Consider the following 17,090-nt stretch of genomic DNA (forward strand, 5'->3'; position numbering starts at 1 on the left):
GAATGATGTTAATTTACTCTATGGGAATTACTCCTGTGCAAACTTAATAGCATGAGGGGTTTTAAGTAGGCTTAAATAAGTTCAGGGACAATGGAGTTTTCCGAAATACTAGCTAGAAGTTCTAAATTTTAGAAATGTAAACATTTTAACCAAGTGATAATGTAGTCTGAACATGCTGAACTGATTTTCTTTCCCCATCACCACACCCAGCTTCCAGAATGCATGACTCGGGATGGATTTTTGCACAGATTGACAGAAAAACACTTCTGACATAAAATGAGAAAAGCATTATGGCTTTAACATGGACATTTTTTATATATACAGTTTTCTTCTATGTCATAATTGTAAGTGGATATTCCAGTGAAATTCATTTTTCCTACATGGAACAATTATTGTGAAGTGCTCATCTTAAAAAGTTTCACCCTAAAAGTTATTTTTGGCAACACTGGAAGCAACTTAAAGCTGACCTTCTAATGAGAAATGTCAGGCAACTTTAGAAAGTGATGCTGTCTGTAATGAATTATGTTTCTGAATGAATCTCTTCTATATAGAAGAATGGCTCTTCTAATCACCTGTGCTTTCTTAGTTTTCTTCTCAGAGTAGTAAAGGCTTTTTTTTTTTTTTTTTTTTTTTTTTTTTTTTTTTTTTGCAAGTAAGACTTATTTTCTGAAGGAAGCCTTTGGAATTATGGCTTCTTATGAAAGTTGCTAAAAATAAAACATAACAAACATTTTATTGTAAAACACTTGAATGGTAAAATATTCTTTTGGATTAAATGAAAATTTGTAATTCCTCTTTGGAAGTTGCTGCTTCATTCTGCTTGAAGCAACAGAAATGTTTTAGGCTCTTACTGGTGTTGCTTGTTAGTTATCAGCAAGGGGAAAAAAACCAAAAGGCGTTGCCATATGGTCTTGAATGATTATGTAATTCCTACCTGATAAGAATTAAAAAGGCCAACCCAGTGGTTTTGACTTGATTTTGAAGGATAAAGTTTAAATAGACACTATACCATCAGTACTACTACATTATCCCTACTGTCTAGTTTATTCACAGTGTGTGTGGATAAACTAAATTTAGGAACAGGAACTGGAACCACCAAACTAATTATATTTTTCTTCAGGTTTTGTTATTTTTCAATTTAGCTATTTTTGCAGTTATTTCTGTAATTTTCAAAGTTTTTAGTGGTGATGCTTAGTCTTTTGTATGGTCATAATGAAAAAAACCACAATTCTTATGTATTTATTTGTATGTTCTAAATTGTCACTACAATGGGGTGTGTGTGTTGAAGTGTGAATTGCTGGGTTTTCACTTTTTATAAAGTATTTCTTAACATCCTAAAAGGTCTTCTGGATGTTTCTTCAATGCTTATCTCTTCCACTAACCTCAGATTTCTTCTGCCTCTGTCCTTATTAAAAAACCAAATAAATAAAAAATTAAAACCAAGTTGACAGGTTTTTTTTTTTTTTTTGTTTCCAGATTTTACTTTGCTGGTAAAAATCAGTAATCATAATGATTTACTAAAACTTTAATTTTTTATTAATTATAGTTACATGTCATATGAACATAATGAACAATTCTTACTCTGAAAGCATGTAGACTGTTAAACAAAAAAGGCATAGAATGAGTGAAGCATTTTGGAGATTGTGCCAAGTATAATTGGACCATCATCTCAGCTCAGCTGTGCTGAGTGTTATCCTTTATATATATATATATATATACACATATTTTTTTTTTTTTTACTTTCACCTGGGATGATGTTCTTTTATGGAACTATAGATATATTTTTTTAATACCGTATTTGTACAATTGCTTTTTCTAATGATATTTAAAATAGGGTTTTTTAAAAATCTTTGTTTAGTTTGGCTTACAAAGTTACCCTATTAAATCAAAATATCTAAGAATGATGTATTGCAAGATGCTCTATTAAATGTTGGATCATCTCAGTTTTTCAAGCCTGCATTCCACTGACATGACCATGATCATCCAGTCATTCTTTTTCTCTTTTTTTCATTTTGCTCTAACTTTCAAATTTTTCTATTTCTGTTAACCTAAAAAAAGATGGGGGAAAAAATCTTTCCAAACCATCCAATTAAGTATTAAAAAGGCAGTGTTAAGTTGAAAAAAATTGACTGGAAAATTTAACTCTTATTTATAGGGGTTATGCTTATAGGTCAAGTAATGCATTTTCCTCATGTTCAGCAATATATCTTAAAAATCTCATATGCAGGTATGACAAGCTCTTCTAGCATTGCTCTGAGAAATTCTTGTTTGTATATTACTGGTAGTGCATTGATTGAGGTCCAAGAGAGCTTGCTTAGTTTATCAGGCAGACACCTAGAATGTGAAAGACAGAAATCTAAACTTCTTTGCAAAATTTGTCATGTGTTCAACAGTCGGAAATAAGGTAGAGAATTAGCAGCATGCGATAGACAGTCATGAAATATTATATGACCTTACAGCAATCCACAGATCACACTTCAGAAACCTTAAATCTAGTACCTTAAACTTCTGTGTTTCCTGTGGCTTCACAAGGAATTGTACTGCTCAGAGCTTTTTTAGGTAGATCCTTAAATGCAGCATTTTACTTTGTGAAGGAGATTTGTTAAAAGCATTAAAGTCTTAACATGTAGGTAGCTAGTGTTACTACCATTTACATGACCTTTACAGTAACTGTACATTTGTAAAGGGTTATTAAATGATTAATGTATTAACTGATTGTTAGGGTCCAGCACATTAACAGATGGCTTGTAACCAAATCTAGTACCATCTATTGATGTGCTTAGTAACCATTAAAATGTATAAACAAGTCTGTCAAGTGTTTATAGCATACTTTGTGCTTTTGAAGTTTTCTTTAAATTACTTATAAAGATACCTTCTAGTTTTAAGTTATGATTACCATAACAGTTTGACCTAATATTTCATCTTGTTAAATAATTATCTTTATTAATTTATTCTTTCTAGGATCATATTGTTTCTTCCTATGTCATTAAAAAAAAAAATGAAAGCAGTGAAACTTCTCACAGTTACAGAAAGGGCTTTTCTTAAAACTCAGAAAGCCCTAAGTAGCAGCCAGCTGTGCAGGAGGAAGACTAAGGCAGAACAAGAAGATGGAGGAAACAAAAGCCAGGGATAAGAAAAAATAGAATTTTTATAATACAAAATGAAAGTTAAGTGGTATTTTCATATATGATAATCCAAGATGATGATATACCTGTTCACTTTCTGTGGATGAGAATTTCTGCAAATAAAATCTTGCAAACTTTAGGCTGGGTTCAACATTTCAGCTCGGTGGCTCCTGCTACTTTTGGCTGCTAATAAATGAAGCTGTACCTGAGTAATAAAATAAACCATAAATGTTACAGATTTTACAAGTAATTTTTTTGATGCAGGCTTCTGCAGACAGTCTTGCCTCCCTTGTCTAAACAGGAACACACTCTTCTCACAAAGTAGACATAGCAGATTACTTCTATAACCATTTTTTATTGTTAGGCGAGGGAGAAGTAACTGACAATGTGGGCACCATTTCAAACTACTTGAAAATGGATTGTAGTAGACTTTACAGTTTGTTTGGAAGGCTTCACTTTCTAGAGAAACTGGAAAGTTTTCTTGCTATTTTGCTTGCATAGAAGCCTTGTTTGAATATAAACTTGAACTGGTCCATGCTTCAAAATATAGCTCAGTCTTTGGCTCTGTTGGATGTGTAGAGGAAGGGGAATAATTTAAAAGAACAAATACAATGAAAATAGCTTTTTTATTAATACAGTTGTGGATAGATCCAAAAGGCAACCTTACTGGAAGTATCATTTTTCATAAAGCCTGCAATTTTGCTTACCTTTTCCCAGTTAACTTTTATACTTGTGGTTTATAATTGTCCAGTAATTAACTAATGAACTCTTGTCTGTCTTCTTTTTGTGTCCTTTTTTCCAGTTGATGAGGTCCCAGTTTATAGTGAGTCCTTGAGGTCATGACCTTGTAGTTAGTGCTATTAAATATCATCCTGCTTTGCTGCAGTTCTTCAAATTAATTCAGTGCTTTCTGTATGATAAGCTGATCTCCTCTGTATTGATGATATCTTGTAAACATTATTAGTGTGTTCCTACTTTAATAATCAACATTATTGATAAAATTGGTGTTAAGATTTGCCTTTAGGAAACTTCATTAGTAAATTTTCTTTAGCATATTTCTGTATTTAGCACTATCACTTCTTTCCATTTTGTCATTTTCTTTCTTACCTCGGTTGCACCAATTACCATTTTTTCCCATTTATGTAGTTACTTTGCTTGTAGCACCATATGAAGTGCTTTATTGAAGTGCTTGTTAAATCAGCCGTATTATATTATTTCAGGAACCAAAAATCATACTTTCCAGGGTACTGCATCATTAACATATGAAGCTACATTATCTCTACTTGTTATTTCTTAGAGACAACATCCTTGAATTTCAGTCATAAAAACTAGAAACAGTATTTGTCATCTGTAGTTTCATATCCTGCTTCAGTTATTGCAGTTCTTTCATTTTTATTTTGCTGGTCAGATATAGGCAGTATGGACGTTCTTACTTGGACTAGCTTTAGTCCTTCCGCTAACTGTGTTTTACCAACTCTGGCTCCTTTTGATGACAGTGTTCACATGCACCTGATGTCTATTATTGAGCTGGATAGAAGATATTGCTATGTCTCTAACTGTTTATCTGTCTTTACTGTTTACCCTTGTTTACCTGATTTTCACTTCTGTATGTGAAGACCTATTATGGAGGCTACGTTATTTTCTCCTGACTTCTGATATGTTTTTATTTAATTTTTTAATCACTATTGCTAGACTTTTTCCTAGTCATTTGTTGTCCAAGGTATTCACACTGAACTGGTTGCAGATTCCCTAAATATACTTAAGTGGCTGAACATCCTGGTTCTTTCATTATAGCAACATTTCTTAAAGTGCCTGTCAATCTTTATTACCTTGTATAAAAAAGGAAAATTATGTTGCAAATCTGCTAAGCTCTTATCTCAAGACATTTTTCCTATCTGGAGCAATCTTTACTAAATTTGCTCCGTGCTAAATCAGTTTAGCTCTTATAATGTAAGAGGAATGTGTTTTTCTTGCTCCTATGAGTATCCTTTCCAATTTCTGTGAGAAGTTAACATAAAGATGATTTCCTTTTGGTTAATTGCCTGTTTACACATGTAGTTGTGTATCTTGTACTTGATTTCTGAATTATTTCAATTCATTAAATCCAAATATGAAGCAGTAATTTGAATGCATAACCCCTAACTGACAATACACAAATGCTTATGTCCCCTTCTCTTCTAAGAGGAAGAAATATCTATTCTAGTTATTTTTCAGAGTTTTAACGTAAGTATTCAGGCACCTTGTACATGAGACAGTTGTTCTTTTCCTCATATCCTGCATGACTTTAAGCCTCTTAGGTAATAAAAGATGCAGGTACGTGTAGTGTGATTCAGTTATTTTAATATATTCATTATATGAAATAATATATTTAATATATTAATTTTTAATTTGTTATTAAATGGAATTTTTTTCATACATGATATGTACATACATACATTCAGTACTTGCAACCAGAAAAAATATTTCATTGTTTACAAAATTTTATTTGAAATGGAATTGCTTGCATATAATTGTTTTGAAGAGTTGGTTCTTATTAAAACATAATTTTGGACTGGGATTTTTTTTTCCTCCTCTCCTGCCCTTGTTTTCTCTAAGTGGAGCTTCATGCTATGAGTGGTCTTTGGATTGCTACTCTCTGCTGTTTCCCACTGGCTCAGTCACATATATGCAGCCTTCAGTTACTTTGAAGCTGGTCAAATAGTTAATAGCAAATATTCTTAAATTAAGATTTCTAACATAATGACACTTTAGGAGTAGGATTGCCTCATATCCCAGTGGCTACGCAGGAGACGCTCAACTCATGTTTAGAAGTAGGTGCACAGCTTGAGAGAGCCTGTAGTCCTTTTTCCCTTATGAGAAGGTGGCTGTGACAACTTGGCATTCTATAATAGATTATGTCCTTGATAAAGTCCCAGGATGGAGAACATTGACTGCCTAACTCTTCTCAGTCCACATTAGGAAGAAGTAGCAGAGTGTACCTCTTTAAAAAGCAGGTTTTAAATTCTTGTGCTACAATTTGTCATGCATATTAGTCATACTGTAATAATATAATGTTAGGACTTGGACAACTTGCACAAGCGATTTTAGTAATTAAAGGTATATGGCAGCTAGTAGGTTAAACATTTTCTTTAATTCTGCTGGATGCAAAGTGACATTACGCTGAAAAGGTCACCTCCTTGTCTTCTCTGGGAGCTGTTTTTAACTGAGAGTCTTCATGGCCTGGTTTAGGCCTGTGGGTAAATATTGGTAAATGACCCCACTTCTCCCCCGCCCTTACTGAACCACTGTTCCCACTATACTTAACATTTTCTTTGTTTCCTTTTAGAAGTAAAGAGCTATATTGGCATTGAAATGGCAAAATTACTGTCCTCTCTAAAGGTAGTTCTCCAAACCAGTAGGTGAAGATTGTCCTGTATGAACAGATGAAATGTCTTACCCCTTTTTTGTCTGGAGTTCTGGCATCTACAAGTTTTTTGCTCAGGAGGCATTATTTCCTGAACACAGCAGAAATGGAACAGGAGCTTGACTTAAAATATGTCAGTTGGATACTATTTTAGTCACATTGTTCTTAAAAGCACAATGAGTTTGAGTGAGAGACGGTATTTTGTTTCTCGTAAGACTTAAACATTTCAGTGATGCTTTTTTTTTTTTTTTTTGAACCTTACCAGTATATCCTGTGTCACTTATAATCAGTAACCGTACACAAAACCAAACCACTGTTCCTGTTTCAGAGAAATCCTTGAGATTCCTTTACTGTGGTGGCCATAGTAAATGAAGCAACTACTGGGCAGTAGTGTTCAGACATCTGTTTGACAGTTATTGCTTGTATTCTTTTCTGTCTCCCATTTTGTCTCATTCTCGTATAATATCATAAGACAGACTGCTCCTACTGTAAGTCTTTCGGAGACAACAGCTTCCTTATACAATACATCTCTACTGTCTTTTCCATTATGTGGTCCAGACTGTCAAGCATGATCATTCAGATCCTTTCATGCTGTAGCATCCCTTCTCTTTGCAGTCTTTGCATCTTCGTAGTACTTTCATCTTGTGATTTGAGGTTTGCACTTAACTTGTGCTGATTTAGCTGCCATGGTCAGCTTTAGTTCAATGCAAGTTTTTCCTTACTATGGGACACAGGCATCATTCTACTGAATGACTGGTAGAAGCCCAAATGTAACTTATCAGTGTTGAACTCTTGCACAGCAGAGCAATGAACCAGTTAAATTATGTCATTTTAATAGCTGTAGGGTATAATGAATGGCCTTGTAAATTCTACTGCTGACTTTTTTTTTTTTTTCCCCCCCACGTGCTTGTTTTTGTGAATTGATGATCGTCTTCAGTGTAACTACTTTAATCCTATATTTTACAAGTGTTAGAACCATTTGTTACTGGAATCAGTAACTATAATAGAAAGTGGATACGTCAGCTTTTTGAGATGCATTCAGCAGCAGGACTGATGAGCAGATTTTTATCTAAAGCATCACGTTGAACCTAATATGACTAAACATAAATCCTGTCAGTGAGTGCTCAGTCAGTTGTAATGTCTGCACATCATTCCCTATAGTAGTGAAATGGGTGGAAGAATAATAGCTGTTCCGTAGATTCTTTTGGTTTTTTAGTTGTTGAGGGGTTTTTGTTTCTTTAGATTTTTTAAACACATTGTCTAATTGTTTTGATGGCAAAAGGAAGATATTTGAAATACTATGTGTATTGTATTTCTGTTTGCTGGTAATAAATACTGTTTCTTATTGGAGCATTAGGTCAGGTGATTTAAGTATTTGACTAGGTGCTTTTACTGTCTTTGAATCTGAGGTTGAGAAATAGCGCTAGTGATCACGTAAGTAGCACACTTGGCATATTATAAAAGTCTGCATTAGAAGAATAGCTAAGGGTGCTTCAAAGAAAACAATAAGTAAGCTATTGCTCTGATGAAAGAAATAAACAATATAATATAGAAACAGATATAGATATATAGTTTGTATCCAGTAGGGCCATATTGTGGTTTGTTCTCTGCATTTCCAAAACATGAATTGCCTAAACCAGGGAAACAGTTCATGTGTTCCTCTTAGTCTGCCCTGTAGCTACCACCTCTGTTTAGGAAAAGGCAGTTTGCAAGCAAATATTGAATTATATGAAATATAATATTGAATATTGAAATATTGAATATTCCCTGCAGTTCACAAGCAAATATTGAATATTCAGTTCCTTATCAGCATATTCTATTTAAGTGATTATGATGCTAAGTCTTACGGCTATAAAGCCTAAACATTTTTATATATATTTTGAGCATGTATTAGGTTTCTACAAAGAGGAATCCCATCTTAACTGCGAAGTAAAATGACATTTAAACTGAATAATGTAATTTATATCAGTTCTTGTAATTCTATAATACCTGTTTTATCTCTTCCTATTTCTGTACTTTTTAGTTCATTTGGAAATAAAAATTGCAAACATTTCATGGAAAGAGTTTCGTTTTCTTGTAACATTTTAGAACTTAGAATTTATAAGGGAGTAAGGTTTGAATACAACCTTTACCCGTCTTTGTGGAAAAATTGCTTGAGTTGGTCAAGTTTTCAAGGCTTTTGGATTCAATCTAAGTTCTTGTGTGTTAGCCTTAAAAGTTTATGTAATGCAGACAAGATGATTAAATATTGTTAACTAGAGTTCTGAAATGTAATTTTTCAAATTATATGGAAGTATTTCCATAATCTAAATACAATTAGGTATTGGTTTATATTTGTGTTAATCTTCCTTATTTTTCTTATAAGCTTTTTGAACAAACTTAAAAATTTCACCTTTTGCCCAGTGAACTTCTGAACACCTATGAAAGTAAAATGTGCTACAGCTGGTAGTGAGAAAAGACAAAAGTATGAAAAGTCAATGTGTTTCTTCTGTGCGCATTCCAAGAGCAATAACAACATTCCACTTTTTGTTCCAGTGAAGGAACATAATAAATCTGGCTTACTTTAATGCTATCCAAAATTAACTGGAAACATAAAAAAAGAAAGTGGAATTAAAATAAAATTCCATTAAGACTTAGTAGCTCTGCTGTAATGTCCTTTATCATGCGCATAGACATATTTACCCTAATTTTACCTCCTACCTACATTGTATGCCTTCTTATTTGTTTTGGTTTGTTTTTTTTTTTTTTTTAAATCCAATATAAGGAAAAAATTACTGAAATTTCTGGTTATTCTAGTTCTGCATGCATCTGTGTTGTCAGTCATGTTGTTATTGGCAGCATTCCAGCACCAAGCTGCGAAGGAAGTAATAACTGCTATTTACAGTTTTTTGATTCTTTTGCAAAGTGATCATTTTACTTTACCATGTGACCATATTCCTCAGATTTCCTATCTTTTGAAATATATATATATATATATATATATTTTTAACTTTTCTGAGAACGTGAGTGGAATTGCATCACAGCTGAAGCTGCTAGGAGCTAAAGCCTAGAGCTTGCTGTGTGTGATCATTGATGTGTACCATCATGTCAGATTGAGCATTTTCCAAGCCAAACTTCTGCAATACTTTTTTTTGCAGTTGCTGTTCTTGCTGCTTTGGATTGGGATAATGGAGCGAGACAATCTTGTTTTCCTTGTGTTCTCAGTAATAACCCCTGCTGCAGGTGCTAGAACAGAGTGAGCGAGCCCAGTTTAAAACAGTACTGGCATTTTATCCTGTGTTTGTTCAAAGCTGTGCTTCCATTGACTTCAGCTGTAGTTGGCAATGCTTAGCCAACTAGATAAATCTAGCCAAATCTAGGCTTATGTCAGGCACAGAAGAATGAAACACAGCAGTGACCACAGTGAAGAATTTTGCATTGATAGAAAAGTTGTTTAAGCCATAAGGATTCTAGCTGCTCCCTGGGATTTCATCTCTTCTTTCTGATCAAAATACTATGTGTAATGTCCCAGAATCTAGTAAGTAAAAAATGCTGAGACTTCTGTGAGCCTAACGAGTTCTGGTATTCTCCTGGAAACGGTTAATAGTTCAGTGAGTGGAGGCCATCTTATTGCTTGGCAGAGTTGGGCTGCGTTGTGCTACGTACTGGTGCAGGAAGCTTGAAAATCTAGGGCAGCGTGAGTATGTAAAACACTGAAATAAATTACTGAAACTAAGATATTGTTCAGAATATAGGAGGCTTGGAAGCTTAATAGGAAGTCAGTTAGCAGATGGACTGGAATACATAGACACAGGGAAATGTATCTTTGGAAGGGTCTAGGTACCTGAGGCTTTGCTGCTTGTATAATAAAAAGTAGGCAGATCTGGTGTATCTCTCAGCTCAATGTGTATTTTATTCTACAGATGCCGGTGACCCCGCCAAAAAAGATTCAACACATGCATAAATACATGGTTAAGGATTTTGAGTATGGACAATAGCTTGGGCAATGTGTTAGTAGATTACTGTTGTGCCTTCTCAGGGTAAAACTTTTCACTTTGTGACTGTAGTTTAATCAATTAATGGTCAAGTGTGTCCGCTGCCATAATCTTCTGCAGAGACAGAAGAAAAAGATACAGCTTCAGTTTCTGGAGCAAGGTGCGTGTTCTCCATGTCTCTGCAATGGGATATGTTGGTCACTTCCTTTTTTAGTTCATTAGTTCCAATTACTTTGGGCTACCCCTTCAAGGTGGAAGAGGTAGTGAGGAAACCAGGCTATATTAAGGTCCACTTAACACCTTATGGCCCCAGCTATGTATCTGGTCTTGGCTTTGTTGTCCATAATGTAGTCATATATTCTTTTCTCATTCTTTACCTTTCCCTCTAACCAGTAAAGATACGGTTTGTGTATCTATTGGGAGGGAACTGAAGTAGTGCTAGGTAGGCCTTGCCCTTACATGCCCATGCTCTATTCTGAAGGGGGCAGGACAAAGCACACCACATTAGAGTATGAAAATCAGAACATCTTCTTTTGATTTCAGGTCATACACATACATGTCAATTGCATACTTCAGGTACTGCTAAGTAATCTCTGTTTCATAATTATGATAACCCTTAAGTTTAAGAATGTCTTTTCTCCTCCTGGAATTTGTTGAGGCAGTGATTACACCTCAGCCATCTCCTGGAATAAGCAGCACAGGCATCTGTCCTAGAGAGAAACAGACCTCTTCAAAGCACTGTTTTGATTAATTCCTGGAGCTGGTTCATTATGTGGATTGGATGGAGCCTGGAGACCTCTGAAAAACTATTAGGGTTGTGTCATTAAAGACTAGCGTAATACGTATACACAATATGTAAAATACAGGTGAGAATTACTGTATTCTATAATTTTATTTTAGTGTGTCAACTCTGCAGTTATTTTTTGGCAAAGTTACTGTTTGTTTTTTAAAATTAAATGACAGATTATAGATACTGGTTTTTTTTGTGACATTTTTAATCAACCTTGCAAGTAAGATATTTAAAGGCAGAAAGTTGAGACCCGGCTTCAACTGGAGGTCCATTTCACTTTGTGATCCTTTAAAAATGTATATGAATGTAGGTGTCCTGTATACGCATTTGTAATTTTTCATTATGCTTACCCATATACACTTTGAGAAAGCCAATGCCACGGATGAACCTAGAGATAACAGCCAAGGGCTGGAATTTAAAGTTCTGGGACCCATATCTTCTCTTCAAGTTGTTATTACTAAGCTGGTTTTTGTTCTTTCAAGACTAGAGTATTTTAAGATCTGAAATATGCTGCCACATACACTAGCAACTAACAAGGAAGGAGCTACTGTCTGTACACAGCAAAAGTACAATCCAACATGGACAGGCTGGACTTAATCCTTTGCTAACTTAATGATTGCTGTGTAGCCAAAGTGGCAGTACCTTGTAGCTGGAGAATTCATTTTTATCCATAACGTAGTTTATCTAAGTAGGTCTTAGGATCTCTGTCTTCTCTAGAAGACCCCAGCAGATTTTCCAGACTTGATGGATATTCAAACTGCTTTTCCAAGTTTTTTATTCTGTTTTATCGTTCTGTAGTTTATATTTGGATTTCCATTCATGATCTTAGTCCTGGAATTTCCTTGCAAAGTTCTCATGTGCTGCTGAGGACTCATTAATTGTTTCTGTTGTTGGGATTGTTTGGCCTGTGGAAACAATGCAAAAGGTAAATCTAGGAGATGGAACAGTATCAGTTCACAAAACCAGGAGAACCTGTTCATGTTGAGAAATAAGGAAACATCATCCTCTGTGTGTGTATGCAGAAGCATCAGCTTCTTGGAAGAAATTGCTGAATTTAGGAAACAATGTTCAAATCTGCTGAGTACAAATAAGTTACTACTGAAATGAAAGCTACTAAGCAACCCTTTTACTTAGGAAGCTAGAATGTTAGCCCTGACCTGTTTGTTTTATCACCCATACTACAAAATCTGTAATCAGCATGCATTATACTTATGCACATGCCACAAAATACACGTAAATATCTGTTCTGTCTTAATTTCCTTTACTTGATTTAGCTTGCTCAGGTACTGTAGTGGGAGATGTTATAATTGCCTAGGTAAAGGGTTTTGATTAAATTGATCTTCATGTGTCCAGTGCAGGTCTAATTCCATCTTGAAAATATATTGCAGGTTTGTATGCCCCTTAAAAGGTTAGAAAAATCCTGTGTTCTAGCAAACTTGCCCTGTATAGCCTTGCCTTCAATGCTAAAATTTTTTTTTTCTCCCTTTTTTTCACGTGTCTGTATGACCAGCTCCTTGGGAAGTGTTAGAACAAAGTAGGACTTTCCAGGGATTTGCTGCTATAGTAGCATACTTAAAATATAACATACATATGTTAATAAAGGACAAATCAATTAAGTTTGTAGGCTCTGTCCTCTTCTGAACTCACTCCTTTTGGCCTCTAAGACTTTAATCTCAGGAATGTTTAAAGCTGGAATAAACTATCATTGTGGCAAAAGCAGCAGTCCTGCCCTTTTGCTCTCCTGCCAGTGTTGTTTTGCCAGCTCAGCTCTACTGCAGCTGTATACTAAACCAGATCAGGGACTGAGCTGACTGAAAAATACCTCCACACCCCTATTTAGGTGGGGAAGCTGTATGTTTACTTTCATGTTTTCCCTTCAAAAAGATGCCATAGTTCAGTACTGTAACACTTGACCTCCTTAGGTACTCATAGTACAGGTATTTAAAAGACATTTCAAAGAAACAAATAGAAAAAGATTACTAAAATTGTTGCTTTGAGGGAATAATATAGATCTTATTTAATCTAGTTGCTAATATATCAGAAGAATGGATTTTTTTTTTTTACATCCTAGTTAAACTTTTTCTTTCCAATCTAGCCTTGTATTTCTTTTAAGAAACTCTTCTTTCCTACTACATATTACCAAGCAGTGGGTTGTTTAAGCCAAAGTAAAGGTTTCTGTTACCTAAGGATTTTGGTTTTTGGTTTGGTGTATTTTTTTTTCATTGAGTTGTCCCCCCCACCCCTCCTAAGATACCTTTTAGATATCCTCGGCCTAAATTTTATTTTATATTCCATATGTATTGATCCACTTGGATAGGTGGCAAGTACTCTTCTAAATACAATATAGAAATGTTGGCATTCTAAGTAGCTGTAGAATACATAAAAATTGTCAACAATGAAAACTGAAAATCAGTGAGCTCATTAGAACTTTAGTGCGTAGTATAGCTTCTAACAGAAATCAAGTATTATTCTTTGCACATCATGTTTGCCAAAATATGTTCAATAGATTAAATAAATGTGTGAAGAAAATAATGCTAGTCCACTTACAGAAAATATAAAATTAGCATATTGGAGAAGGGAAGTTGGATCTTCAGTTTAGAGTAGGCAGACGGTGGGAACATGATATTTTTTGGCAGTAGGAAGATCTGTATTTCAGAGCTTTCTGTAACAGTAAACTTTTGATAACATGTATCTATTTAAATTCCAGAACAGAAATATTAAAAGAAAGCTTAATTTTACCTGTGAACTCATTCTTTCCCTTAGTTTTATTTAAAGACAACCTAAGAAAGTTAGAGTTCAAGATAAATGATACTTAAGACAAAATTTGTGCTATGTTTTCTATGTAGCAGCTGTACTGCTGCTTCTTGTCTAAGGATTTTAATTTTATTATTTCAAGCAAGAAGATTATCTTGTAGTAACTAGCACGTAGAAAACATTGTTCCGGGAATTTTGGGGACATATTACGATGAAGGTTTCAGTTTACACAGCAGAATGTTATACCACTATTTATTAATTGTAGCATAATACGGTGTACAAGGAAAAACTTTTAGGTACTTGTGCTTTACTTTTTTTTATGGTAGTGATGAGAATGAGAAAATCAATGTTTTTTTAGAAACTGTCTGACTACAACAAGGAGACTGTTCTGTTTTGCTGTCCCATTGTGTACAGTACTCTAGATACATGGGCATGAGTAGATTGTTCCCTCCATAAGACTGTTCCTGTACTTTGAAACTGGTTATTTTAACAGGCCTGATAAAGGTTGCTTGTGTTGTTTTTTAATTATTATTTTTCTTTTTCCCTTTTAGTTACTTATAAAATAGAAGCTGTACTGCAGCAAATGAAAAATGAGATATTCAAACAATACAAACCAAGCCTTGTCAGGTTTTTGAGTGCCCTAATCTGGAAGTGTTGCATATCTTATGTTGCTTTTTTTTTTTTTGTCTTGCATCTAGTGTACTTTCCTTAAGCCTGTGAGATTCCTGTTAGACGTTTGAAGAATTACTTGGTACTTTTTGGAACAAATGTGCCTGCTGGCGTCTTGAGCATTGCTTGCTGCTGCTCTGATGTTAAGGCAGCACTGTGACAAAATGCAGATGATAAATCTGTAAAACAAAAATCTGTGAACTCTGAGCCAATTTCACTTCTCCACTGTAAACAGTAATATTGCTTTATTTCTAGGTTTTTATTTAAATGATAATGTTTAAATTAAGTATTGTTTGTATGTATATTTTTAGAAGTGTTAAAAAGCCTCTCTGCATAACTGTACTGGTGAAAGCAGCAGTTGCAAAATGAAGGGTATCATTTTAACAACTATGGACTTGTATTTATCAATTTGTTTTGTAATATAAAAAGTTCTGTCAAGAGGAAATGTAGAATTGGATGCTGAAGTTTTATAAAATAAGAAATGAGCCTGTGTTAGAAAATGATTTTTTTCTATAACAGTCTTTCTTTCCTTTTTTTTTCTTTTTTGTTTTCTTTCTTTTTTGTTTTTTGTTTTTTTTTGTTTTTTTTTGTTTTTTTTTTTTCCCTTCTAGGACCGGAATAGGCCCTATGACACTTTTAACTTGCACTCTTTGGAAAATTCCTTAATGGATATGATAAGGACTGATCATGAGCCTCTGAAAGGTAAACACTACCCTCCCAGTGGCCCACCAATGAGTTTCGCTGATATAATGTGGAGGAATCATTTTACAGGTTAGGAATATTCATATGTCCATGCTTGCTTGGTGTTTAAACAAAAATCAGCTTTTCAGTATTGCTATAAAGTTTTTGCTAATGAATGAGTTGTCAGTAAAGTAAAACTGATTTCCCTTCGTAAGATAATAATCTCTACTGTAGGAAGATAAGTGAAATGTGTATACATTTATTCTAAGTGCACAATCATAATACTATCTAACTGGCATTTCTGGAACTTGGATTTGTGTATCAGCAAATTGCACAGTTGGATTTCCTGCTACAGTCACTCAGTTCAAAAAATATGTAGTGCAACTGAAGTCCAATTGCTATGTTCAACACCTTATTCAAAGCTGATACTATTATTTTTGCATCATCAGCTAGTATACAGGGCTCTAAAACAACCACTATATCAAGCTTACTCACTACAGTTGTTTCAGATTTCTTTAAAAAAAAAAAAAAAAAAAAGAAGTATCTTAATTTGGATTCCAAATTGTTAAGGGGAGCCAAAAGCTATTAGATGTTGTTAAGTGTTGGGAAGGTTTTGATTTGATGCTACTAAACTGGGTTTGTTCTACCAGTTGTAGCATTGGTGATTAAACCATTTCTAATACTTAGCTGATACTGAATAGTGAAAAGTTATGGCAACATTTCAATGAGTAAATATTCCTGATTGACCTGCACATTTCTGTATTAATCTTTCATTGGTTAAGTTTAAAAATAGGTACACATTCTTGTTCACATGCATTCTTGCTGACTTTGAAGACTGGAGATAATAGTAAGCCGTATACAAAGGAAGTATTGAGTTAGAAATAATTCCCAGACTCCCAGTCAGGACACTGGAACTGATAGGGAAGAAATTTAATTGCGTATGGCACTTTCCATGGTAATGCGTACTTTGCTGATGTCACGATTGCCTCATTTGCTCCCCTCCCAATTTATATGTTACATGTGGAAAAATATTTTTTTTTCTTGGTCTAAGGTATTGTGCCTTTTTCACCATCTTTCTGGATACAGAGGTTTTTTTACAACCATTCCAAACTGTGTTCTGTATTCTTAGCTCTTTTAAGCTGTGCTTTCTGCTGTTATCTTGAAATTTGCTGTGCTGTAGCCTTCATGTGTCTTTAAGCATTTTTCAGCTGTCTAAAATGGCAAGAACTGCTGTCTCATGTCTGTTCTGATCATAGTCCTCCAAAATAAGGAGGACTTAACTTGAAACTTAGAAAAAACAAGCTCAACAAAATGGAAATTTCTTCTGGATACACATTTCATATGACTGATATTAAGAAAAAAAGTATCCAGATTGCTAGTAAGTAAATGTAAGTATTTAGTGTATCTTATTAAGTGTATTATAATCTAGCTAAAACTTCATGTTCTTTAGGTCAGTATTTATCTAAATATACAAATTAAGACATTTTCTTATTAACCTGAGCATGGAAAAAATGAGAAAGATTGGATTAGAAATGGTATTTCTCTAGAAAAAGACTAACATCGTATAAGTGTAATTTTGCTTATACTTTCATTATTGTCCCTTTATAACCATTTTAAAATGTTATTTTCATCAGAATATTAGCACATAAAAGAATAATGGGTACAAAACTTTAATTCTTATGTGTTGGGATATT

The 17,090-nt window shown here is 34.2% G+C and overlaps 1 protein-coding gene across 6 annotated transcripts in view; it reads left to right on the forward strand.

Moving 5' to 3' along the window:
- Positions 1–17,090, forward strand: part of CPEB3 (cytoplasmic polyadenylation element binding protein 3) — a 97,172-nt gene that overhangs the window by 17,984 nt on the left and 62,098 nt on the right. For 5 of the 6 annotated variants that reach the window (XM_086752414.1, XM_086752413.1, XM_086752412.1 and 2 more), the window contains exon 3: positions 15,327–15,486. In XM_086752414.1, coding sequence (XP_086608540.1) covers positions 15,327–15,486 — 160 coding nt within the window. The remainder of the gene's footprint in view (positions 1–15,326; positions 15,487–17,090) is intronic. The other variant, XM_086752416.1, reaches the window with a different exon arrangement.

The sequence above is a fragment of the Chlamydotis macqueenii genome, chromosome 7 (genome assembly GCF_036417535.1).
Source record: "Chlamydotis macqueenii isolate bChlMac1 chromosome 7, bChlMac1.mat, whole genome shotgun sequence".
Taxonomy (NCBI): Eukaryota; Metazoa; Chordata; class Aves; order Otidiformes; family Otididae; genus Chlamydotis; species Chlamydotis macqueenii.